Consider the following 25,982-nt stretch of genomic DNA (forward strand, 5'->3'; position numbering starts at 1 on the left):
TTTGAAATGAGAGTTCTTGTTCAAGTCCTCATATTGGTGACTCATTTTCTATTTTGGTCAATGTTGCTAGAGGTTTATTGATTTTATTACAGTTTTTTGAAGAACAATCTTTTCCTTTCATTGCATTTTTTGGTAAGATTCTCCTGTTTTCAATTTCATTGGCTTCTGCTCTTTACTACTTCATTCGTTCTGCTTGTTTTGGATTTATTTTGCTCCTCTTTTTGAGGAAAGTAGGAACATAAATTATTGATATTACACCTTTCTTTTTTTTTTCAGGGGGGAGTGAAAGTTTATTAAAAAGCTTTAGAGAAGGAATGAAAGGAAGTACATTTGGAAGAGGGCCAAGTGGGCAACATGAGAAATCAAGAGCCCCTTTCTTCATTTTTAATGTAAGTATATAGTGCTATGAATTTTCTTCTTAGTACTGCTTTAGCTGCATCCCACATATTTTGATATGTTTTCATTTATCCTTTTAATTTCCTTTGAGACTCCCTGTTTGACGCATAGATTATTTAGAAGTGTGTTATTTAATTTTCAAGTGTTTCAAGAGTTTCCTGTTGTCTTTGTTAGAGATTTTCAGTTTAATTCCATTATGGCCAGAGCACATGATTTCAATTCTTTTAAATTTGTCAAATTTGTTTTACTATATATTTTATGTCTTTTCTATTTGATGAATAGTGCATGGGCAATTGAGAAAAACTTTGTTAGGTGGTATGTCTTATAAATGTTAATTAGACCCTGTTGATTGATTGTGTTGCTCAGATTTTCCATATCCTGGTGATTTTTCTACTTCATAGTTCTATTAGTTACTGGGGAAAGGGGAGAATGATGTTGAAGTTCCCAACCATAATTGCACATTCTTCTATTTCTCATTTCAGCTTTATCAATTGCTGCTTCAGGTATTTAAGGCCCTGTGGTTTTGTTTGTACACATTTAGTATAATGTGTCTTCCTAATTGATCCTCTTATCATTATATAATATCCCTCTTTGTCTCTGGCAATTATCTTTACTTTGCAGTCTACTTTATCAGACACTACTATTGCTACTCCTGTTTTTTTTAAAAAAAGTATTAATGTGTATGTGATATATCTTTTTCCACCCTTTTTTACTTTCAACTCACCTGTGTTTGAACTTGAAATGAGTTTCTTATATGCAGCACATAGTTGGATTATGGATGGTTTTTAACTCACTCTACCAATCTCTGTCTTTTGATTGGTATATTTAGACCATTTACATTTAAGGTCCAGTGTTTACTGATATTTTAGCACTTTAGTCTGTTATTTTGTTATTTATTTTCTATTTGTCTCCTCTGGTTCTCATTTATCTTTCTTGCCTTTCTGCAGCTTATTTAAACATGTTTTAGATTCCATCTTGATTTATTTGTAATACTTCTGAGTTTGTCACTTTGTATAGTTTTCATAGTGGTTGCTCTGGGTGTTACACATGCTACTTACAACAATGTACTGGTATCAATATTCACCACTTCAAATGAAGTGTGGAAACCTCACTTCCATTCAGGTCTCTTTGGCTTCCTCACCTTTAAATATCATTGTTTTAAGTATCAGATGGTGTTACAATTTTTGTTTCAATCATAAAATATATTCTCTAAAACCCATAAGGAAAAAATTGTCTATCGTATGAACCCATATTTCTGCTCTGTTGTTTCTTCTTCCTTCCTAATGTTCTAAGTTTCCTTCTTTTATAATTTCTTTTCTGTTTGAAGAACTTCCTTTAGCTAGTTTTTTAAGGGTAGACTGGCTAGTCACAAAATCTTTTAGTTTTCATTCATCTGTTAATGTTTTTATAATCCCTTCATTCCTAAGAATGTTTTGTTTGTTTTCAAAAGATAGTTTTGCCAGATCTAGAATTATAGGAGACGATTCTTTTCTTTCATCCCTTAAAAAATATTTGGCCACTTCCTTATTTATGGTTTCAGATAAGAAATCCGTTCAAATTGGTGTTCCCCTACAAGTAATGCACTATTTCTCACTTGCTGCTTTCAGGATTTTGTCTTTAGTTTTCAAAAAATTATAATGTGCCTGGGTATGGATATTTTTTTCTTCTGTGGGATTCATCTCAGTTCTTGGATCTCTAAGTTAGTGTCTTCTATCTAATTTGGAATGTATTCACCCTTATTTTTTCAAATACTCATTCATCTCTACCCTTTTTCTCCTTTACTTTCTGTTACTCCAATAATATGAATGCTGGATATTTTGTTATTGTTCCATAGGTCCCTGAGGTCTGTTTATTTTTTCTGGTTTATTTTCTCTCTATTGTTCAGATTGGGTAAATTCTATTGTTCTGTCCTCAAGTTCACAGATTTTTATCTCCCATCATCTCTACTGTACTATTAAGCCTATCCATTGAGTTTTCAGTTTGTTATTGTATTTTTCAGTTCTATAATTTTCATGTTTCCTTTTGATAAAACTTCTGTTTTTCTGAGGTTTTTCTGTTTTTTTCATGTTTCAAGAGAATTTGTAATTGATTGTTGTAGCACTTTTATGATGTCTGCTTTAAAATTCTTTTTTTTTTTTCTTTTTTTGAGACGGAGTCTCGCCCTGTGGCCCAGGCTGGAGTGCAGTGGTGCAATCTCGGCTCACTGCAAGCTCCGCCTCCCGGGTTCAAGCAATTCTCCTGGCTCAGCCTCTCCAAGTAGCTGGGACTACAGGCGCCCGCCACCACGCCCAGCTAATTTTTTTTGTATTTTTAGTAGAGATGGGGTTTCACCGTGGTCTCGATCTCCTGACCTCGTGATCCGCCCGCCTCGGCCTCCCAAAGTGCTGGGATTACAAGTGTGAGCCACCGCGCCCAGCCTTGCTTTAAAATTCTTATCAGATAATTTCCAATATCTGGTTCATCTCAGTGCTGGAATCCATTGATTTCCTTTTTCACTCAAGTTGTGATTTTATTGGTTCTTGATTTGCACTCTGAACATTTTGCCTATTATGTTAGGAGACTCATTTCTATTTAAATATTTTATTTTGCAAGGATTCACTCTGTTTAGGTTTAGCATACAGTTTTAGCCTACGTTTGTGGGCTGTAATTCTAATGGCAGCTTAATTGTCAGAGCCCTTGTAGTGTTATTTTAGTTGCTTGGTTTATCTAGGGCTCCCACTGGTCTCTGTTAGTGCTGCCTGAAAGGGCGGGAGGAATCTCCCTGGCTGGGTTGCCAGGTGTCTGTTGGTGAGGGTGGGCTATAATAAATCCTGTAGGTGCCTCTAGTTGCCTAGATTTCTCTGGGCCTGGGAGGAGTCTTGCTTCCACATCATGGCTTCTGTGACCAGGTTGCTGGCTTCAGGGATGTTGGCTGTGACAGGTCCCTTTTCCTGGTTCTACCAGCCAATCCTAGTATCTCTGGGCAGGAGAGGACAGTCTTAGGCCTGTGCAAAAAGGCTTTCCCAACTGGACCACCTATTTTTCCTAGGTTTCTCTTACTAGCTCCTCCTGTCCACCTCAGTATCTTTCCTTGGAAAAGAGGAGTTTCTGACCCAGCAGGGAATACGGGTGCTTCCCCTGGTCACTTATTTTTTGTAGGACTCCCAATCAGTCCCCTTGTCTGAGGTTGCCGGAGGGACTCCATTAGGTTCAGGGGGAAGAATGAGCTATTGGGCTACCTTCTGCTGCTAGATGGAAAGTCAGGAAACACCTTCTGATAGGGGGAAATAAAATGCCCTGCCTCTGTGCTGTTCTTCTGGTCCTGGTTTTTCAAACCAACCTGCTTTCTTCTTAACACCTTTAGAATTCTCCTTTGGTTTTCTCTTGTACCATTTCCAAAATTTATTAAGTTGTGCTTAGCAGGGCATAGCAGGAGAAATGGGACAATGCCATCTTGTCCAGACCAGAAGTCTCTCACCTACTGAATGTTACGTCTACATTATCTGTAAATATATTTTTTTCACTAATTCAGATCCAATTAAATATGAATAATCAAAAATCCCAGAGAAGTCTACCTAATGCAGAAATTTAACCTATTTTCTCCACATGTAATTAAATTAATGAGACTGGGGGAAAATGGATGTGTCAATAAATGGGATCTAAAGTGAGCACATAAGGATATACTGTTAAGGAACATACACACATACTCTCCTCCACTTAGGCCATCTCCTTCCAGTCTGCTCAGTGTGGATCTCTACATCAAGCACAGATGGATTCATGAAGCCTCTAAAGGGGCTGAGAAAAATGGGAGGGGGTGGTAGAGCCTATTACAATGAAAATACAGTCCTTTCTTCCTGGGTCCCTCTGAGTGGCAAGACCTGCCTGGATGCTTCTGCTTGGGAAATCTCAGCTCTGAAAGGCTGAGTAGTGCCAGGAGAATAGTAGCTCCAGAACTACCTAGGTTGGTTGGGGTCTTCTCTGAACTTTAGTGGTGAAGGTGGCTTAATCCAATCAAATGCACCAAAGTAGGAAAGCAGATATTTATTTGGAGCAGCATGCTCAGCTTGACATGTTTTCTTTCTTTCTTATTTATATACTGTGTTGTTCCCAAGAAGGATTTAAAGTGACTTCAATCAATACACAATATATATGAAAATATAAATTAGATATACAGGTAAAAAAGAGCAAGAGGAAAACAAGGCACAGGAATAAGGGTGGTGCAAAACTGCTTCTCTGTGATTTCCTACACTTATAATAAATAGTCCATTTATGGGCTGGCAGGATAAACTCCTAACAAGAAAGGACCCTCAAGACATGCTATGGAGGAAGACACATTCCCATGGGAATGTCCCTATACTACTCCATAGATTTCCTTCTCCTAAAACGTGTTTGATTTCTTCTTAAAGATTCCCAAGTTCTCATTTTGAGAATGGCCAGGGTTCTGGGCAGTGTAATCTACTGAAAGACTCAGGCTACTAAGTTCCTGAGGGATCACACTCCAGTCCGGGTCCATTACAAGTCAGAGACTATATAAATATGCAAGAGAGCATGAACCAAGGCTAAAACTACAGTTGGTTCGAACTGTAACTTTTTTGTTTTTTGGCTTTTTGGGTTTTTTAGTAATGGGGACTTGCTCTATTGCCCAGGCTGGAATACAGATGTGTGATCATGGGATCCTGGCTCATTGCAGCCTTGCACTCCTGGGCTCAAGGGATCCTTCTGCCTCAGCCTCTTGAGTAGCTGGGACTACAAGTGCATGCCACCACACCTAACTAATTTTTTTATTTTTTGTAGAGACGAGGTCTCACTATGTTTCTCAGGCTGATCTTGAACTCCTAGTCTCAAGTGATTCTTTCACCTTAGCCTCCCAAAGTGCTGTGATTACAGGTGTGAGCCACTACACCCAATCTCAAACTCCTGTATTTAAAATTCTTCTATTTGATTCTCAGAATCTAAGCCAAAAACCGTTACATTCAGACTTGCAGGTCCCAAGTCAGCTGGAAATCTAGGTGATGCTGATGACACACAGGAGCCGAGAAGTAGCCACAAAAGTTGTGTTGTGCTTGGTGACTAAATGACCACACTCCTTCCACTATGAGAGCTGTCTTTCTCCTGGGAAATAGAAGAATACACACACAAAAAAAATCCAGTCAGTGCAATCCGTCTATGCATGTAACACATAAGGTGCTCTTGATTCACAAATCCTAAGTGGGTGATGGCTGCCAGGACAGCAGATCTGAACCTAAAAAATATTTCTTTACTCTTCATGAAACCAATCTGTCTCCCCAGGCTTACGTTTTTCTTGCTTACCTCTCTAGAGACTCCCTCAAATACCTTTAATTTCTGAAAATTTCTTCCAGTCTACTTTGCCTCTTGCTCTGTTTTCTAATACCTTCAAGTCTCCCTTAGACTGAAAAAGGGGTACCCTGTTCCATTCTTGTCCATCTCTCTCCCATTCATTCATGAAGACATTGCTCAGTTCTTTTTCCTTTTTATAATCTCCTGAATCATTCCTTCCAAGCCCTTTCCTAAAAAGTTTGGCTTCAAACCTTAGTATTTCTCTGAAGTTGTTTTTCAAAGATCACTAATTACTTCTTCCTGACCAAACTCAGTGGCTTTTTTTCAGAAGTTATTCCACTCTACTTGGTCTTTGGGCTTTTTCCACTTCCTCAGTGAGGGTGAAGAACTGTGGTTTACATTTCTCATGTTTCTCTAGCTATGGTAGGGGACATTTTATTTAAGTTTTGAATACTTATAGTTGTGGTCCATGAATGTAACCTTCCTCATCTTATTTGAAATAGGAAAATGAGGTATCTGTCCTAAAATATACTGCTCAAAAGGGATCACATATGTACGTACATTCATGTTGCTATAAAAAAAAAGTTTCCAATTTATGAGGAAAGTGAGTTTTAGGGGTCATGATTTCTAATCAAAACACTGCAGGATAAGTGTTCTCTGACATAATGGAAAACAATGAAATGTGGTAAAAGGAACTTGTCCAAGTTTGCTAAAAGAAAACCTAGACATGATCAGGGAGTAGACATTTTGTTGAAAGTAGGAGACTAAGAATGCCGACATAAAACTTTTTAAAAATTAAATCAAAAAGTCAAGAAAAAAGCTGGGATTCTCTATAGAAAGTTTGAATTTAGCTTGGAGAAGAAAGAACACAGTGGTTTTCTCTTGTATTAGAACAGGTGTATACTGGCCAAGTTTGGAACAAGCCAGAAATACCTTGAGAATGTCTTAGGGTAAGATGAGAAAGAAAGATAATTCATTGGAAGGAGTCCAGGATCCTGGGCCACTCAAGTCTATACTCACTGAAGGTAAAAGCTTGAAGTTTTTGCTCCTTATATTTCTGAGGTTATAGCTTCAGTGGAGTGAAAAGGCCACCAGACCTGAATTGAGAAGATCTTGGCTGAAATCCTGGTTCTGAAGTTGGGTGGAAGATATCTCCATATAACCTCCATTTTCTCATGGGCACTGTGTAACATATAGTTCCTATCTATTTCAGTTCCCATGAAATCATCTGCATGGAAGCCCTTGTTTGTCAGTATCTATTTGTTAAACATTACTCTTGAGAGAGAAGGTTCCACATGAACAACAACAAAAAAGTTGTTCCATTTATGTTTCTCTAAATGCCAAATGAAGTATTTTAAATAAGCATTTTATAAAAAGTTATGGTAAAGCTGTAGCTGCTGAAAGCCTGCTTTAGGAAAATAGTGTTATATCTTATCAACTCAAGCAGTGAACAGGAACTTCCAGTGCTGCATGATGGAAGGTCACCATTTAGAGGCCCAATTGTATTATGATGTTTCACCACAAGCTCCAATGACTCCAGAGGCTAGGAAGGCGGCCTGTGTAAGAAGCAGCAGCCAGCCTCTAGGAGAGGAGGGAACAGCAAGACTTTGGCCCTGCAGACTTTGCCTCAGTAAAGGCATTCAAAATTCCAGTTACAAACAAAACAAACTAAACACAGTGCCTTCAAACTGAGCAATCTGCCAAATCAAGCTTTGATCCTGGGCCTCTGCTCACTGTCAGAATATGAATGGAAAGTTGAATGTGATAAGTAAAGTGATAACTCCTTGGGAGATAAGCTCAAAGAGACTCCAAACAATGGAGGCTTTTACAATTTCTTGTACAAAATCTTTGCTTCTTGGGAGTAACTTTACAATTGAAAATTTGGTTTGGTTGTGGTAGGTGGTAAAGGAAGCTGTGATATTTTCAGAAAATGAGGAAGAAATAAAGTCACCAGAAGAAAACATTGACTCCAGATGATAATCTCTCTCTTCCTTTTTTTTCTGAGTCAAGGTCACATTCTGTTGCTCAGGCTGGAGTGCAGTGGTGCAGTCATGGCTCACTGAGCCTAGAACCTGGGCTCAAGTGATCCTTCTATCCTCCTGAGTAGCTGGGACTATGGGTACATGCCACTGCACTTGACTATACTTCTCTCTAAGGAGGCAGCATGAATTATTGAAAGGGCACAGGCTTGAGAATCAAAGCGCAATTCAAACCTGAGCTTCACTCCCTATTGGTTGTGTGGCTTTGGGCATGCTACTTGACCTCTCAGAGCCTCCCATAGTTGTGAGGATTAAATGAAATAAAGCTTGGAGGCCAGGCACAGTGGCTCATGCCTGTAATCCCAGCACTTTGGGAGGCCGAGGGGGGTGGATCACGAGGTCAAGAGATCGAGACCATCCTGGCCAACATGGTGAAACCCCATCTGTACTAAAAATACAGAAGTTAGCTGGGTGTGCTGGCATATGCCCGTAGTCCCAGCTAATCAGGAGGTTGAGGCTGGAGAATCGCTTGAACTGGGGAGGCAGAGGTTGCAGAGAGCCGAGATCGCACCACTGCCCTCCAGCCTGGTGACAGAACGAGACTCTGTCTCAAAAAGAAGAAAAAGAAAGCTTGGAAAGGGCTTAAAGGGCTTATCCAGTGTCTGGAACGTAACTGGTGTTCCTCACCCTTCTCTCACTTACAAGAAGCCACATAATTTAACTTACAGAAAATAAAGAAAAGAAAATAATTTAACTTAGAAGAAGATAGCATGTAGATTTGGGGCCCAAAACTGGATCTTAACTTTTTTTGTCGTTGTTGTTATAATGAAGAGACCTGGTTTAGTCACTACATGAGTAAAGGAAGTGTGATTGTGTTTTCTTTCAGGATGTAATTTTCTTACTGGTAACACAGAAGAAATAGTTGTATCATCTGTAAATGAGGATAATCGTACAAAACACACAGGGTTGTTGTGAGGATTAAGTAAGATGTTATATAAGATGTCTATAACTCAGTACCGCTTAGCAAGGGGTAGCTATTTTCACTATTGCTGATCCTTGTCACTCAAGGGACATCTGTGAGAAGATGATATAATTGCCATTGATTATTACAGAAGTGTCTGCTGGTCTTTGCTACCTTCCTCACAAATCACTCTCTCACCAAGGCTCTGCTCTAGAAAGAGCAGCACTGTGGCTCTCCTAAGAGGCCTGCTCCTTTGCACACACCATGTGTGTGATTTTTTAAAAAACTCACAGCAGATCATGTACTTCCAAATGAGAGTTGTATCCTTCAAAGCCTGTGACAGACTACACTTCTTCTTTTATAATATCTCTCTGCTCCTGGAACTTATTTCAGAGTTACTGTATATAACTTTGACTATCTCAACAGAAGCAAAAGAGAAAAGGATTTTGGTCAAATAGAGAAAAGATCTTCAGGGGTAGCCTGTAAGTTGGCTCTGAGGCAGTTTATTAATGTTTTTGAGCAATGGCAACATATCTTTGCAAAGTGGCAACATTAAAGGAATGCTGTCATTTGGATGTATTAATTATAAATTTTTTTTTTTTTGAGACAGAGTTTTGCTCTTATCACCCAGGCTGGAGTGCAATGGCACAATCTCGGCTCACTGCAACCTCCTCTTCTCAGATTCAAGTGATTCTCTTGCCTCAGCCTCCTGAGTAGCTGGGATTACAGGCACCCGCCACCACACCTAGCTAATTTTTTGTATTTTTAGTAGAGACATGGTTTCACCATGTTGGCCAGGCTGGTCTTGAACTCCTGACCTCAGGTGATCCACCCGCCTTGGCCTCCCAAAGTTCTGGGATTACAGGCGTGAGCCACCGCGCCCAGCCCCAAATAATTTTTAAAGTCACTTCTTTAAAAAAATACAAAAGATCTGCATCTAGGGGCCCTAAAGGCCTACTTCCTTCTGTGTTCCCCTTTTAACTATGTCTGGCACCCATTGGCATCTTGCCTATTCACAGAATCTTAATGTTTTGGCCCATATATGGAATATCAGGGTTTTAAAAATCAGTTTAATGGTCCTTTCCAGGGGATGTCTCAGAGGGTCCCAACCTCATATATACCAGGGCCTTGCATGCTGACTTAACAAGCGTCTTCTGTCAGGCCCAGTGTTCTAATTTGGGGTATGGAAATGGGTTGCTAAGTAAAGAAAGCAAAGCAGCTGTGAAGGGAGGTGAGGCTTTAGCCACAACGGACTGCATTCAAGTCCTAACTCATGGCTTGCAAGGTGCTTAATCATGCTGAGCCTCATTTTCTCCTGTGACCTCGCTTGGCCTGCCCCACAGGACTGTGATGACAGCTGAAGCAACGGTGAGAAGGCCCTTCACAGGCAGTGAACTCTCCCCTGCACTCTGCACTCGCTTGATTTCTTTAGCTCTAACAAGAGGTAGTCCACCCAGCGCACAGTGTAATTTGGGCAAAACAGGGAGGAGGCACCCTCTGTGGTGGAATGAGAGGCAGCCTGTGTTGGCTGTGGTCATGCCTGGCTGGAGGCTCCTCTCTGCCCATGCCCAACCCTTAGCAGGATGCCCCAGGCTCACCGAGCGCCTCTCCACACTCCCTTTTTTCCTGCTATTCCTGCCTGGAGTGACATCCAGTGAGCGGTAGCTAGGCGGCTTCTCCTCGGGCCAGTGTGGGGAGTGCGAGCGGCGGCGGTGGGCTCCCCAGCTCTGGGGCTGCCTCTCCTTGTCCTCTTCAGAGCTCCAGGAACTGAGGCTGGAGGGCAGGGGAGGAGAGTAGCTGCGGTGCCTGCGTCGTCTCCCGTGCCTCTGAGTGCTCTCCTGGGGGCTGGGCCTGCGGGGCCACTCCTGACAGCGGCTCCTGAAAGGAGGGTGGCTCGGCCGCCAGCGTGCCTCGCTGGACGAGGGGACATCGCTTAGGCTGTCCCTGTCTGACCAGTGTATGGGTGACCCATTCAGCCTAGAGCTACGGTGCCTTCCACTCCACGATGGGTCCAACTCCCTTCTTTGCAATGCCCAAGACTTTGGCCCCCGGTCTTGGATCTCCTGGTGGAAATCAGGGTAATGGTGCTGCCTTCTCCCCTCCCTCAGATCCCAGGGCCTGGAGGGAATTGGGGTGAGCCACTGCTGGTGCAGGGAGTCACTGGTCCTCCTTGAGGATGACAGGTCTCTGATCAGTGGGGGCAGGTGGATGATTCTGCGTTCCACGACCTCAGAGCCCAGGGAGGACAGCATGCTGCAGGGATTGCCAAATCTGGCTTTGAGGTCTGGGGGCAGAGGCTGGGCCAGGTTGAGGTTCCGCAGTTCTTTCTCCAAATACTCCAGGACACCATCGGCGAGGGGAGGATGATTGGTGGTCTGGGTCATTGGCATCTGTGGGAGGCTGGACCGCAGGGACAAATCTGAATGTAAACAAGGACAGGACATATATAACAAATGGCCCAAAACATACACCTCAGAATCAGGACATTAAAATGTGACATTGGTTAGCATGACTCCCTCTCATCCTCCATCATGAAGATGCCTGCCGCATTGGTCACAGAGGCCTTGATGTAGCCCATGTTCCTGCCCTTGCCCTCTGCCCTCCCCTACCCCAAATCTCTGGAAGAGTTTACCTCGCTGCAGTAGCGGGTGCATTGGATAAGATGAAACCTGGGAGCTCCTGTCCGCCCCCCAGTACAGGGGTTTTTCCATCATCTGAGGACCTAGGGCCTGGGCCTGCTTCATGTAGCGGTGGCGGGCCAGGGCTGCAGGGGAAGAAGGAGAAATGCAGCCTCAGCCAGGGCAAGCCCCACACCTCCCATTTCACTTCTTTCCACCTAGGGGCCTTGCAAGAGGCCAGCTTCTCTTGTCCATTCTCACCTATCTTGCATGGGAGTAAGGGTTAAGGGGGTAGTAAATTAAATGTCCCCCTGGCGAGGAGCTGGAATTAAATTATCTTCAAGACTGCAACTTCTGTACCCCAGGAAAGTATATTCTTAAAACTTGACTTCCTATCCTCAAAATCATTTCATCATCTTGCCTATTCCTAAGGTCACCCAAAATCCATAGGTAGATTCATGGATACTAGCATACAATGAATTATTGAGCCATAGGCCAACAAAACTAGAAGCCAAAGGCCAGAAACAGAAGGTACAGATGCAAAGGACTTAGAGGAGGCTGTGAGTCAGGGGCTGGGGGCATCTGCTCAGAGTGAAAGAAAAAGGGAAGGGCATGATACTGAAGATAATGGGAAGAATTACTTGGCAATTGCATGGAAGAGTGTTTCTAGCTGGCGTGCCAACCCTGGGTGGAAGAACATTTGTGGGAAGAAGGCAAGGGCATGCAAAAAGCTCAAGTAGATTCCAGTGGGTCCTTTCAACTCTTCTCGCCTTATTAAGTATTGAGATTGTCCCTAAGTAGGGGAATTTCTAAGGGGTGGGGTGGAAGCAGGGAAGGGAGATGAGAAATACTATTTCCTTTTATGGCAAAGAAAATCATATTAAAAAAGTAGTGCAAGGGATCCATAAAAATGTCACTCCAGCCCCTTAGGTGGGGCTGGTCTGAGGCATACAACCCGCAGTGAGTACAAACTAAAAACAAAAGCATTTTGTTGTTTTTGTTCATGCTTTTCTATTTTGGGGTAGTTGTGGCTGAGTGCCTCATGTTTCCTAAGGACTCTGTCTATCCACACGTGTTGGACGCGTGCCTGTACGTTAAGTGCAGGAAGTGCCAGCCTCAGTGTGAATGAGGATAGGCCCCAGCCTGGCATTCTCAGTTCCTCCTCGCTTCCCTGGGCCCTGTGGCCACTCCTAAAACAGCAGGTCCAGGCACAGTAGAAGGGGGCAGAAAGCTGGCATCCTGAACACAGCCACATAGGGTGTAGGGTTTGCCAAGGCCAGCAGCAAAGGGGTCATCCAGTGGGCTGCCCAGTGATTCCGGTATGAAACTTCCAGCACAACAGGAAGGGTTGTAACAGAGTCCCCAGAAGTGTCTGGAGCTCCACCCCTCAGTGTGAGTCACAGCGTAGCCTGTAGGAAATCAGATGCAAACTTGCAGCAGCTCCCCCAGCAGCTACACCTTCATGCCAACTGATAGCCTGGAGCCTCCCTGAAGACAGGTCCACAGGCTCAGCGCTGCCCTCTCCCTCTGCAGAGACGCCTCTCCCTAGCTCCCTCTACTGGCCACCACCAACATACATACTGGAATGCCCAGCCTTATACATGTAATTTACCTTACATAAGCTAACTAGTTCTCTGAAAAATCTCTTCATGTGGGAATCCAGTGAGGAAGTTGGGCTCAGAGAGATTACCTTCCCAGCCTAAGGTCCCACAGCTAGTGACTGGCAGAGCCAGGGTGTGAACCTGTGTGATACTCAAGCCTACGCTCTTTGTGTACCACACCGCCAAGTCCCCAGGCTCCTTTATTTTCTGTGATGAAGCAAAAAACCTTCCCTGCAGGCACCTCCTCAATTTACCTGTCTCTAACTCAGCTCCAGACCTTTCAAAGTCCACACCAGACTAGTCTCTCCTTCCATAGCCTGGGGACATCTGATTCCAAGGAGAACAACCCTACCCACTGTACCCCTTTAATGGAATCCTCGCCTCTTCCAGATAGTCCTATTCCCATTTAGCCACTCCTCCTGCTTCCTTCAGTCAGGGAGAAAGGCAGAGTTGTGCTTCCTCTTTGCTCCTCAAATGATTTTTTCACTAATGGGACTCCCTCCACAAATAACTCTCTAACAACCCTTCCAGATCCTCCGTGAGTGTTTCTGACATTTCCCTGAGTTTTTTTCACACAGTCCAGAGATTAACTCACCTGCTCCCTTAGCTGCAACACCTTTTTTCCAGGGTCTCACCCTTCCTTGTTGCACTGAAACTAATGAAACAGGATGGAAGACACAGCCTTTGAGTTTTTCTCTTCCCTGCCTTCCCCCGCATCCCTGAAAACAGCCTCACAGGATGTCTAGGCTATCAGGGGTATCTGTTGCTCACCTAATGGGGAATCAGATAGGCAATAAAAGTAGGAAACCTGGACAAGGCAACAAAGCTGCAAAAGACTCCCAATAAGTTATCTCTTAACCTCAGTGGAGTAAAATCTGCCTTAGTCACCCTTAATGAGCTTGTTAAAAATACAGCTTTCTGAGTCTCACTCCCAGGGACTCTCCTTCAGTTGGTCTAACACAAGGCAAGAAAATTTGTATTTTCAACAAGCTCCCTGTTCCAATAATGTAGGAGTCAACTTGGAATTGACTGCTGAGGATTCTCAACAACCCTTTGGTCACCATTCCTTACCATCCCCTCTCCACTCTTACAGAACCCATTCTTGCCCTTGTTTTTTGTTTTGTTTTGTTTTGTTTTGTTTTGTTTTGTTTTGTTTGAGATGGAGTCTCACTCTGTCACCCAGGCTGGAGTGCAATGGCACGATCTCAGCTCACTGCAACCTTCGCCTCTGGGGTTCAAGCGATTCTTCTGTCTCAGCCTCCCGAGTAGCTGTGATTACAGGCGCCCACCACCATGCTCAGCTAAGTTTTATATTTTTAATAGAGATAGGGTTTCACCATGTTGGCCAGGCTGGTGTTGAACTCCTGACCTCAGGCGATCCACCTGCCTTGGCCTCCCAAAGTACTGGGATTACAGGCATGAGCCACCATGCCTGGCCCTTGCCTTTCTTTTAACCTATGGTCACTTAACCTATTTGCTTTCTCCAAAACTACCAGTCTTCCCTGATTTGACTGACCAGTCATTTCTGGGCCATCCTCAGGTGCTTCCTAGAATCCGATGCCCCTTTGAACTCTTGTCATTTTAGCTTTAGGAAACTACCAGCAGATGCTTCTGGGTCCCAACCAGGCAACTGACCTCAAATAGCCCTCCTCCCAATAGGGCTTTCCTTCTTGACCTCTCAAACATGCATTCCCTCCTCTATAGCAGCAGGTTAAACATTCCCCACCTCTTAGGTCTTCCCCTGCCTGTGGACTTTCTGCTGATGACTTCATTTCTATTGATGAAGAGGAACCAGCCCTGAACATAGAGCCAAGAAACCTAGGTTTAGTCCAGGGCCCACTGCTAACAGGCTTTAACACAGTAATTGTGGAAAAATCTCCCTCGACTTCACTTCCCTCAGCTGTGAGGCGGAAGGAGCTGGAGCAGGAGAGATCAGAGAGTCTCATTGTGGCTGTGGCCTACTGCTGGGCATGCCTGGAGGTTCTCCAGTAAGGAGGGCCAGTAACTGCTCTAGGGATGAAAGCCGTTTCTCCAGTTCTTAGGGAAAAAATACGTTTCCATTTCAAAAACGTCTATCTTTAAGTCCTACCGAGGGCTGTTTACCACTATTAGGTTAACTATCAAGGGTTACTAAAATTTGGTCTTATTTTCATTTTTCTCCTCTCTAATCCTTTTTTAACTCACTAGAAAGTGGGAGCAGGTTGGGGAGGTGGGATGTGATCAAAGAAGTTCAAGAATCACTGATATGTTTCTTGAAGCTTCCTTCTGCATCTAGAATTTTGATTTGCTGAAATCGAGTCAGGCAGATGTGAGCTCCCTCAGCTTCCTCCCTTACATCTTAATCATCCTCCACATTTTAATGACTTCCTTTCTGTCTTCAGAGGCCAGGCTGCTTCCCTTTCCCTTCCACTCCCTTTCTAAGGCCAGTTCTTTCCTTGTAGGGCTGAAGCCACTCCTACCAGCTTCATCACTCATCAGTGACCACCTCACTTTTTAATGCTTCACTTTACTTATTTGATATTAACTTTGGTTCTTTGCTTATAAACATGTTTAGGATTACCTTATTCTACAAACACCAACAATAACTCCTTGCTCCTCTAACCAAAGAGCTTTCTTTAATAACTCATGCCCTTCCATGCAATTCTTCTTGTCAACAAACTTCTCAGGACAGTCTGCCCCAGTGACTCACTTTGAAAGTGACCTCATTGGCCCAAGTTTAGAGATCTTTGTAGTCCACATTTCTTGATTTTACTAGTTTTTTAAAATGAACCTAATTCCTCAGGAGAAACAACTCTCCCACAGAACCTCCATTTATTAGTTTACTAATAAGGGGTGCACTTATCATTTGTGTTAGCTTTGCCCCCAGTCTTGCCTGCTTTTAGAGCCCCACGAACCTAGGGAGTCTAAGCAGGCATCTTGGGTGGGTTTTTCTTATCTCATCCTGCATATTATTACTCCAGTGACAGTGACTTCTCCATGGGCTCCTCCCTAAGATCCCTGAAAGGTAGGGGGCCCCACAGTCCAATGTTGCATCCTCTGCGACTTTTCCCCTCCTATGGTGTCTTAGCCAATCCCACAGTGATCCACCTACAGAGGCTGTGGCAGTCTCTGCTGTAGGAATGCAGACTCTCACAAGTCAGATGAACATGGATTCAACTCTGCAAAGCCACTGCTACTTCCCAGCTGTGGGGCTTTTCTGACCTTTGGTCTCCCATCTGTTAAACAGGGATGACTTCTGCCTTCTAGGGTGGTTGTGAGGATTCAGTGAGGAAATGTATGCAAGGGGACTACACATCAGACATCCAATAAAAGTTAGTTCTCTTTTCCTATAAGACAGCAACCTCGGAGCACAGGCCTGAAACCAGACTCAGGCCACCGACTTTCTTCACATTGCAGATCAGGTTTTGTTTCTATCTTAATAGGTCATTCATTATTTTTCCCTTAAAAAATTTCCTTTCAAATGGATCAAACTGATAAAGGTGGTTATCTCTGGGTACTCAGATGAGTCATTACATTTTCCTGAATTTCTCAAATTTCCTACAATATAGTACTTTATTTAGATCATTAGGAAGAGGAAATGTTATTGAAAACAAAAGCCAAAAAAAAAAATTAAAAACCTTTTATTTAAAGCAGTTGGTGCTATTCCATCTATTTGACCAAGAAAATAACTTTATAGAATAATTTTGTATTATTTTCCCTTTACCGTGTATTCTGTAGCCAACATTTTTTAGGGCATAATTCTGTTACAGTTCTGTTTTAAAGGATCAGATGTTAGTGCAAAGGAAGATCACATTGAAAGCAAGATCATCTGCTCCCTCTTCCCTTGCCCTAACTCAAGGATTCTCAAAGTGTGGCCCCTCTATCAGCAGCAGCACATCACCTGGGAACTTTTGAGATAAGAAATACAAATAAAGTTCTAAGCCGCCAAATGACTAACAGACCCCCTCTCGGCCAAGGGGACCCCAGAGAAACCTTGGAAGCTAAGTTCATGGCCATGACGGGATGGGAGGTCAGACTCACCTCATTATATCCCCTCTCACAGTGACCAGCCCTTTCAAAAGACTCCACGTGGATAATGTCAATTACTAGTTTATCTTCCCAGCTACAGAACAAAGACAAGATAAGGTCTAATTCTTCTTTTCCCCTTTTCTAATATTCACCTTATCTTATGTAAAATATAGATTTGCTGGGCACTAACTGAAGTTTCACAAGTATATAATCATTTGTTTCATTGCTGCCCCCCACTTCTTAAGGAAAATGTATAAATACTAAACCTCCTGGGAACCTCTTTGAAAAAAAAAACAGCCGCAGATGCATCTGTGACTTATGTTTTTTCCCTGGGTATGCCCTCAAGCTAGCTCAATAAACCTCAATGATCTGAGACTTATGCCTCAGTCACTCATTTTGATTGCTAGAGAAATAAAAATTCTCAGGTCCTACCCCGGACAGGTTGAGTCAGAAAACCTGGAGGTGGCAGCCAAAAATTCAGTTAAGGAGGAAAAAAAAAAAAAGAAGAAGAAGAAACAGAAATCATCCCTACCTCCTGACCTCTAGAGAGGGGAGAGTGGCTGAAGGTTGACTTGATCACCGGTAGCCAATGACTTAATCAGTCATGCCTATTAATGAAGTCTCCATAAAAACCCAAAAGGACTAGGTTCAAGGAGCTTCCTGGTTGCTGAAGATGGAGGTACTGGGAGGGTGGCACACCTGGAGAGGACATGGAAGCCCCTCCCCGCTCCCACATACCTTGCTCTATACATCTCTTCATTTGGCTGTTCAATTGTATTCTTTTAAATATTCTTTGTAATAAGTGGGTAAACATAAGTAAACTGTTTCCTTAAATTCTGTGAACTGCTCTAGCAAGTTAATTGAACTCGAGGAAAGGGTCATTGTAACTCCCAATTTATAGCCATTTGCTCAGAAGCACAGGTGACAACCTACTAGTTGCAACCGCAATTAGCATCTGAAGTAGGGGGCGGTCTTGTGGGACTAAGCCTTCCATCTGTGGGGTCTGGTGCTATTTCCAGGTAAATAGCATCAGAATTGAGTTAAATTATAGGACATTCAGTTGGTGTGCGCTGAAGAATTCCTTTTTGTGTGGGGAAAACACACACACTTGGTGTCAGAAGTATTGAGTGGCATGTGAGAATAGGAAAAAACAGTTTCGTTTTCCTTTACAAGTGGCCTTCTCTCTTACTGGCTTATTTAAACCACTTGCTCCAGCCCACCTTATGTCCAAATGAGGTCAGTGCTAGGAATGAAGATTGAAGCACAGGCACATCAGGGCTGCTGAGAAAATGCCATCAGTAGGCAGAGCTATCTGAGAGATGCTTTAGGCAGCCTGAGAAGTGGACAGGCAAATGTCCTTCCAAGCATCATTTTCAGGGCTGAGGCTAATGTCCTCTGTCCCTATGATGGGAGAAGGGCATGGAGGAGAACCTGGAAGAACCTTTGACCTGGCACTTGAAGCTGATCTGCTTGAGGTCCTGGTCCCTAATCCACTCCATTCCACTGCTTGTCTGTCCCCTCTCACCTTCCTCAGGACAGCAGCAGCGGGCGGGACAGCAGGGACAGCGGATGTAGCAGCAGCAATACTGAGGACAGCACTGGCACCAGCACACTCCAATCAGCAGCAGGAGGAGGAGGGCTCCGAGGATGATGAAGATCACTGTCAGCCAGTCTGCAGGGGAGAAGCCAAGCAGGGGTTGAACTAAATATTCAGGGGGAGGGAATACTTCTAGTTCTGATATCCTAGAGGTCTCATAAACACAGCTCTTCACCTACAGGTTAAAGTTGAGCAATATACCAGCAAAAAAGTAAAAGTTTAGCTTTGATAAGGGAACTTCAGAGGTTGACAATCCAATGACAAGAACTTAGGCTTGCTTATTTCTGTTTTTGTTTTTTCCTGTGAGTAAAAGTGTTACGGCAGTGAGGGTGACTGAATAGAAAGCTCTAGTAGCACTTACGCAGGACGATGAGCTTTACTTCCTTATCGGGGTCTCCTGATGTGTCCCCTGGAGCCTCAATGGTGCAGTAATACACTCCATGGTCCCACCACATCACTTCATTAATCACAAGATCTGCTCCTACACAGTAAGGAGGGAGAAAGTGCCAGTGTCAGAGGAGAGAGCACTGGTTTCTAACCCATGACAGCCTCAAGACCTGGGCAGCATGGCAAGACCTTGTATTTATAAAAAATAATAATAAAAAAGTTATCCAGGCATGGTGGCATGCGCCTATAGTCCCAGCTTCTCTGGAGACCGAGGTGGGAGGATCACTTGAGCCTAGAAAGTTGAAGCTGCAGTGAGCTATGAGTGTGCTAATGCACTCCAGCCTGGACAACACAGTGAGACCCTATCTCAAAAAAAAGTTAAAAATAAAATACGTTTAAGTTGCCGGTATATGGGGCTTTTACTTACTCTCAATCAAACCTAATCCTAACTGGTACAGTGGAAATGATTATTTAGCTGCATTTCAGATGAGGAAAATCAAGACTCAAAGGAACTGGCCTAATAACATACAGACAATGCTCATCAGAGGTAGGTTCAAACCCACATCTCTCTGCCTCAAAGCTGGTACTCTTAACCACCAAGCTTTCCTGTCTTCTCTAAATTGGGTGGAAAAACTCCACATTCTGGGTCTCTTATCAGCCTAAAATGAGCAGTTATCTCTGGATCCTGAAGGACAGGTATGAGATGAACTTGAATAACGATAAAATGCCAGTATTTTAAGAGTAAATGTAACTCAAGAAGAGTTTCAGTTCTAGTGGGCACTCAGGTTTTTTGTGTACCTCTATTAGGATAGATGAATGGTTTAAATATATATTTGCTGTACATTCATTTTTTTTTAATTTTAAGGTCAGGGGTATATGTGCAGGTTTGTTACGTAGGTAAACGTGTGCCATGGTGGTTTGCTGCACAGATCATCCCATCACCTAGGTATTAAGCCCAGCATCCATTATGTTCTTCCTGACGCTCTCCCTCCTACATCCCCGCACCCTCCAACAGGCCTCAGTGTGTATTGTTCCCCCCATGTGTCCATGCATTCTCGTCATCCAGCTTCCATTTATAAGATCATCAGGGTGGACAGACAACCTACAGAATACGAGAAAATTTTTGCAATCTATCCGTCTGACAAATGTCTAATACCCAGCATCTACAAGGAATTTAAAATGAATGGTTAATATTTATGTTCAAGTTTAGCAAAGTCAATAAATATTCACTAAAGCCCTTTTGTGGGTCCAGCATTATATCAGGCACTGAGGAGATGTAAAGAGAAACAAGACCCTCTTCTGTCCTGAAAGGGTTTAAAATCCAGTCAAAGGCATCAGGGCAGCCTCCGTGTGAAGTGCAGCGGCAGTTCCAGCTCCCCCACCCACAGTAAGTTCCACGCAACCTTAGCATTACAGACTTGCTCCTGCTAAGTTGGTGGTAATATCTGCAATTCTTTATTATCTGTTTGTCAAGAAATGTTTATTGAGGAAACGAAACAAAAATGCAAGGTCACGCACCAGTGGACCTAACTTTGACTTCTGTTTCCTTTTCTTTCTACGTCAATATCTACATACCCACTATTTTCCAAACCCACTACCTTTCCCAGAAATAAGCTTACCCCAGACTTGGAAAAATGATGAAAGTGCTTTTAAAAAACTCCCCCTCAGGGCATGATGTGTATTGTAAATCTGCTCTAATTTTTATTGGTGACATAAAGAGTATTTTAGGGATGTCAGAGTAAGAAGAGTTTTCAGATATATTAATATTTTAAAGGATCTAAGGACTGATTTGACAGGGTCATCTCAAATGATGCAGGCATAGGCAAAAAAGTGTCAGAAAACAAGGGCTTCAGGAAGTCCCAACAAGCCTGGAGACAGAAATAGAAACAGAGGGGAATACTAATGTATTCCTGTGGGAGTAAGAATGAAGCAGGGTTTGAGCCAAAGGTGGCTGGGAGTGGGAGTAGTGGAAGGTATTTACCTTCATGTTTTTAGAAAAAAAAAATAAGAGCAAGGACTAGCTACTATGGGGATTTCCATCCTTCAGAAACTGTTCAGGTAATTTGCTAATTAAAGAGGCTTGAAACTTTGAGGTCAGATAAGAACAAATTCTGCTGGCTTTGGAAAAGGCAGAACCACCTTGGCTCTTTGAAGAGGCCCCTGAAGACTAGAAAAGAAGGACAGATGTACCCTAAAACTGAGGGCTGGCTTGGGGAAATCAGATGCCGAATGTAAAAAACAAAAAATCAGACTTAAGTGTTATAGACAAAACTGAAAGCAATTATTAAACTGGTTCCCGTTAAGTGACCTACCTTTAAACAGTCAGAATATTCACTGATTCCTTGATATTGTAGCTATGGCCACCATGAGTGGCCCACTGGGTGTATTCTTCCCTTTTTCCCCTTTTAACTCACAAATATTTATTTAACACAGCACATAAAGCCCATTGAAATAGGCTCTGAAGTCTATGCTGATCTATGGTAGCAACTGTGGATTACACAATAGAAATATGAGGATCTAAGCTAAGCCATTCATCCAAAAGTATACGGAGTGATAACTAATGCTTACTGCCCACTTCCTGTTTGCTAAATGCTTTATACATATTACCTTAGTCCCCACAAATCTCTGTGAGCTAGGTACTATGGCAAGTCCCATTTTATAGAAATTGAGGCTGAAAAAATTGGAGAGGCTTGCCCAGGTTCATATACCCTATAAATGCAGAATGGGGATGCATACCCGCACCTGACTCCAGAGTCAGGGCTCTCACCACTACTCCGTGCACCGGGCACAGAGGATAGGCTTTAGACACAGCTCTCACGTATCGCGCTAGATATTCACTTTGGAGTAGAGAGGAAGATACCATGATGCCCGTCGTTCAGATGAAGAAACAGAAGCCAAAGAAAATAACTGATCACTGGTCACTGAGCTAGTGAGAGGAAGCACTAGGACTCTCACTTGGGGCTTTTTAGTCCAAGCCCAGTGTTCTTTCCTCTATCAGTGGAGGACAGTGGTCTCAAGGTGGTCATCTGCTCAGAGGACCCTATTTCCTTCCATATGAACAATAGGAATAGCCGGAGGGAAACTCAGGGACCTGGGGTTTCAGTAGGCCCTGACAGCAATTTGTGGAAGGAATCAAAGAAACCTGATCCACACCTTAGCCCTGAATCTCAGGAAAGCAAAGGGAACCATTCATCCCTAGACCTTTAGCCAAAGCTATAGATAGCAACAGAAAAACCTCTGGTCCAGAGACCAACTTCCGGGGAAGTAACTTCAGCTGGTGCAGCACATTCTATGAAGCTGGCACTTTCCTCAAACAATGACAGTGACCAAGTAGACCAACAGGCAGCAGAAAGAAATGGGAAATCCCATGCTGACTCAGCCTGCCAGGCCTGGTGTCTGCACCTCCCCCCACCCCCAGTTCCCCTGACACCTCCCCCGCACTCACGGTTCTGGATGGTGATCTTGCGCTGCCGGTAATCTACCCCCAGCACGGGCTCATTCTGCCCCCGCCGCTGGGCCACGATGCGAACTTCCCGCTGGTTGTCGTTGCAGTCATTGGATGGGTCCTGGCCCAGGGATAAAGCTGCCTGGTATGCTGAGGAGGGAGGGCACACTAGAGTCACACAGCAATAGGGAGTTCCCACAAAAAAAGGTTCCCTTCCTGCTCCGGGCGTGAGACACAGTGAAGTGTCTCAATTTTTCCCAAGACTATTCATCCCTTGGGACTCTTGTTAATCATGAAGATCCTGATTCTGCAGGTCTAGAGTGGGGTCTGAGATTCTCATTTCTAATATGCTCCCTGGTAATACCAGACACCACATTTTGAGCAGCCAGACTCCTGACCCCCTAACAGGCCATCATTTTCATACCGACTCTATTCCCCATCTCCTATTCCAACTTCCTTTGTCTCATTTTCAGAGTCACCCCAGCCTCTCTCTGCTCCCATGGAATTCATCCACCTGCCCTTAAAACATAAGGTCACATGCCTGTAGTCCCAGCTACCTGGGAGGCTAAGGCAGGAGAGTCACTTGAACCCAGGAGGCAGAGGTTGTGATGAGTTGAGATCACACCATTGTACTCCAGCCTGGGCAACGAGAGCGGAACTCCATCTCAAAGCAAAAACAAAAACAAACCAAAAAAAAAAAAAAACCAAAACAGAAAATATAGGGTCTGAGAGCTGTTACATCTGCCCGTGGTAAATGCCTGCTACCCTAGCCTCTCCTCCCTGGCCACTTAACCCAGGCATTTTAAGAGTAACCCCCAGGAAACAATGCCTCAATTTAGAGAGGAGTCTTTTGGGGACAATGGCAGACTCAGTGGGTGGCTCAGACAGCTCTTGAGGTTCTACTCAAATCATATTGTGAGACATTAGCTCAAGGGCTCAAAAAGGTAAAGACTAATGCCTCCCTCTCCGTTTGCTTCTTCTCAGGAGGCTCACTTTTTCCTATGAACAGCGTGTCTACTTCTATTCTCAAAATCTCCAAAAAATTAATTGTCTTGGTGCTAACAGTGGGGTGGTTCCAGGTTCCTTTGTTCTTTGAGAGAAGGCAGAAGTGGGCAACTAGGAAAGAGCTCTGATCCAGACAGCACAACCCACATACCTGGGGCAGTTGTTACTGAAAGGCAGGACTGGCCAACTCTAAGGCGGAGATGGGTACCACTAAGAGACTTCCCACAGTTAAAGGGCTGCTTGGGGGGCACTGGAGGGCTTAGTCAGCAGAGGAATGAGCATCTTTCTGAAGGCAGACTGAAGAAGGGAATATAGCAAGGAGCAAGAGACTTCACAAATGACCACTCATCATTTATGCTGAGTGTAGTCTTCTTGCCTGCATTCTAAGGTGGTGGGGGTGAGGGGAGGAGGGCCTGCATCATCAGCTCAGCACACTGGCATGGAACCAGGAATGGACAGGGAGGCAGGACTTTTGCCTAATGTTTAAGTTTCTTTAAATTTTTTTGAGGACAAAACAGGACAAAAATTTTGAAATAAACTAGTACGTGACCTTGAATACATTATTTCATCTACCTGGGCTCCGTTTGTTTATCTATAAAACAGAGGAACTGTATTAGGTGATCTTTGTGTCTTCTCCTCACTACCAAGATTTGTAATCCTAAATAATCCCTCAACCCTAACTGCAGTATGCCACAGAGGTGTCTGGGACCCACAGAGGGCCAAGGAGGTAAGGATACTCACACGCTGAGTAGTAGTCAAAGATAGGGTCCTTGCAGAAGGACTTGAAGCGCCATGTCACTACCACGTCCTGGAGCTGGGCAGAGGTGGTGTAGTCACATTTGAGGATGATAGAGGCAAACAGGGTGACATAGCGTTCTGTGTGCTGGACCGTCACAAGCAAGGACAGGCACCCTAAAGCCAAGAGTAGGAGAAAATGCTGAAGGTGACCTACATCTGCTCATGGGTAAGAAAAGCAATGCAAATGAGCAAAAGATATTGCCTGTCATCCTGCCTGACCCTGGCTAGGAGCTCACAGACACAGTCTGGGTTCTTACTCACCTGGGCAGGCTATGGGTGGGGTGGGGTGAGAATGCACTCAGTAGCCTCAGAGGGACATAGGAAGAAAGGAGTGAGGAAAACTCCCAGGAATTTATAGTGCATTAACAGTGATGACATATCCAACAACAATATAAGGATTGTATCAAAATAAAGCCACATTTGTACTGAAGTGACACTGCTAATATATTTTTTTCTTCACATCACATCTCTTCTTAAAATGGTTTCCCATTTCCTAAGGATAAAGTTCAAGCTCCCTAACCAGGCCTATGAAACCCGTTAGGTCAGCCTACTGCCCTTCTCGTCTGCCTCATGTCCCTTCACGTCCCATCTCCCACTCAAGGGGTCAGCCATTCTGAGCTTTCTTCAGTCCTTCCCATGATAAGACCATTCTCTTCTCCAGGTGCAGCTCTCTCAGCCTGGAGCACTCTTCCACATCATCTGCCACTGCTCCACTCTATTCCCTAGGCTAATTATGATTCGTTCCTTGGGACCTCAGCTGAACAGGGTTTCTACTTCTGTCTACCCCGTAGACAGGGTTCTGTGTCCGGAACCCTACCTCCTCCAGCAGCCCTCCTTTCTGCAAGTCTGGGAGAGGGGCCTCCCTGTTTTTTTCCTAAGTGCGTCATCCTACCCCTAGGCAGCACTTTTCATGCTTCTTGTTGATGGTCTGCTCGCTGTGGGCTCAGAGAAAAATGCAGTCGGCCTTCTCAAAGTCATTGCTCAAATACCAGTGCCCAGTACTGTGCCTGTCACCTACTTGGCACCCAACAAATGCTTGTTGAATAAATGATGGAATGAATGACTAAGAATCTATTAACCGTGGAAATTCAGCAGTACAGGCAGTCAGCATAAACATAGAGCAAATAAAACAGTCAGATGTGACAAACTGGATCAAGAAAGACTTGAAGAAATTAAGAGGAGATTTTTCCTTTTAAAAAATGTCCTCTCCCTACCCTCCAAACCTACAGGCATACTTAAAGCTCCAGGTGTGCCTTGATAAGGGATTAGGTAGCACCAAAATGTCAGGTGGGACTTTGGCACAGTCAGGGATCCAGACATAACCAGCACCTTAGAACATTCCTATGTTAGTTTGGTTTCTAGGCCGAGTTATGAAGGGGTTCTCTAATGGGAGGTTTAGTGTGGAGCAGTAGTACTCAAACTCGAGTATGCATCACCAGAGGACTTGTGACAGCCCAGATCACTGAGCCCTATGCTAGGAGTTTCTAGTTCTGTAGGACTTGGGTGAGGCCCAGAGACACACATTTTTTTTTTTCTTTTCTTTTTTTTTTTTTTTGAGATAGAGTCTCGCTCTGTCGCCCAGGCTGGAGTGCAATGGCACGATCTCAGCTCACTGCAACCTCCACCTCTCGGGTTCATGGGATTCTCCTGCCTCAGCCTCCCAAGTAGCTGGGATCACAGGCGCCTACCATCATGCCTGGCTAATTTTTGTATTTTTAGTAGATGCAGGGTTTCACCGTGTTGGCCAGGCTAGGCTCAAACTCCTGACCTCAAATGATCCACCCGCCTCAGCCTCCCAAAGTGCTGGGATTACAGGTGTGAACCACTGTGCCCGGCCTGAGCCACTGCACCTGGCCTTCTTTTTTTCTTTCTTCCTTTCTTTCTTTTTTTTTTTTTTTTTTTTTGAGATA

General features: G+C 43.9%; 2 protein-coding genes across 4 annotated transcripts in view; one reads left to right on the forward strand and one right to left on the reverse strand.

Annotated features, from left to right (window-relative positions):
- The first annotated feature begins 350 nt into the window (after positions 1-350).
- The window catches only part of CD86 (CD86 molecule), a 131,595-nt gene continuing 105,963 nt past the window's right edge, over positions 351-25,982 (forward strand). The window contains exon 1 of the mRNA XM_012502118.2: positions 351-389. Within this exon, the coding sequence (XP_012357572.2) occupies positions 355-389 (35 nt within the window). The 5' untranslated portion in view covers positions 351-354. The remainder of the gene's footprint in view (positions 390-25,982) is intronic.
- Positions 4,402-25,982, reverse strand: part of ILDR1 (immunoglobulin like domain containing receptor 1) — a 35,564-nt gene continuing 13,983 nt past the window's right edge. Inside the window, exons 2-8 of one of the 3 annotated variants that reach the window (XM_030801892.1) lie at positions 24,016-24,186; positions 22,270-22,419; positions 18,799-18,918; positions 18,366-18,512; positions 11,246-11,377; positions 10,212-11,032; positions 4,402-5,487 (exon numbers count right to left, since the gene is read on the reverse strand). In XM_030801892.1, coding sequence (XP_030657752.1) covers positions 5,446-5,487; positions 10,212-11,032; positions 11,246-11,377; positions 18,366-18,512; positions 18,799-18,918; positions 22,270-22,419; positions 24,016-24,186 — 1,583 coding nt within the window. In that variant the 3' untranslated portion in view covers positions 4,402-5,445. The remainder of the gene's footprint in view (positions 5,488-10,211; positions 11,033-11,245; positions 11,378-18,365; positions 18,513-18,798; positions 18,919-22,269; positions 22,420-24,015; positions 24,187-25,982) is intronic. The other 2 variants (XM_030801893.1, XM_030801894.1) reach the window with 2 other exon arrangements.

The sequence above is a fragment of the Nomascus leucogenys genome, chromosome 21 (genome assembly GCF_006542625.1).
Source record: "Nomascus leucogenys isolate Asia chromosome 21, Asia_NLE_v1, whole genome shotgun sequence".
NCBI lineage: Eukaryota > Metazoa > Chordata > Mammalia > Primates > Hylobatidae > Nomascus > Nomascus leucogenys.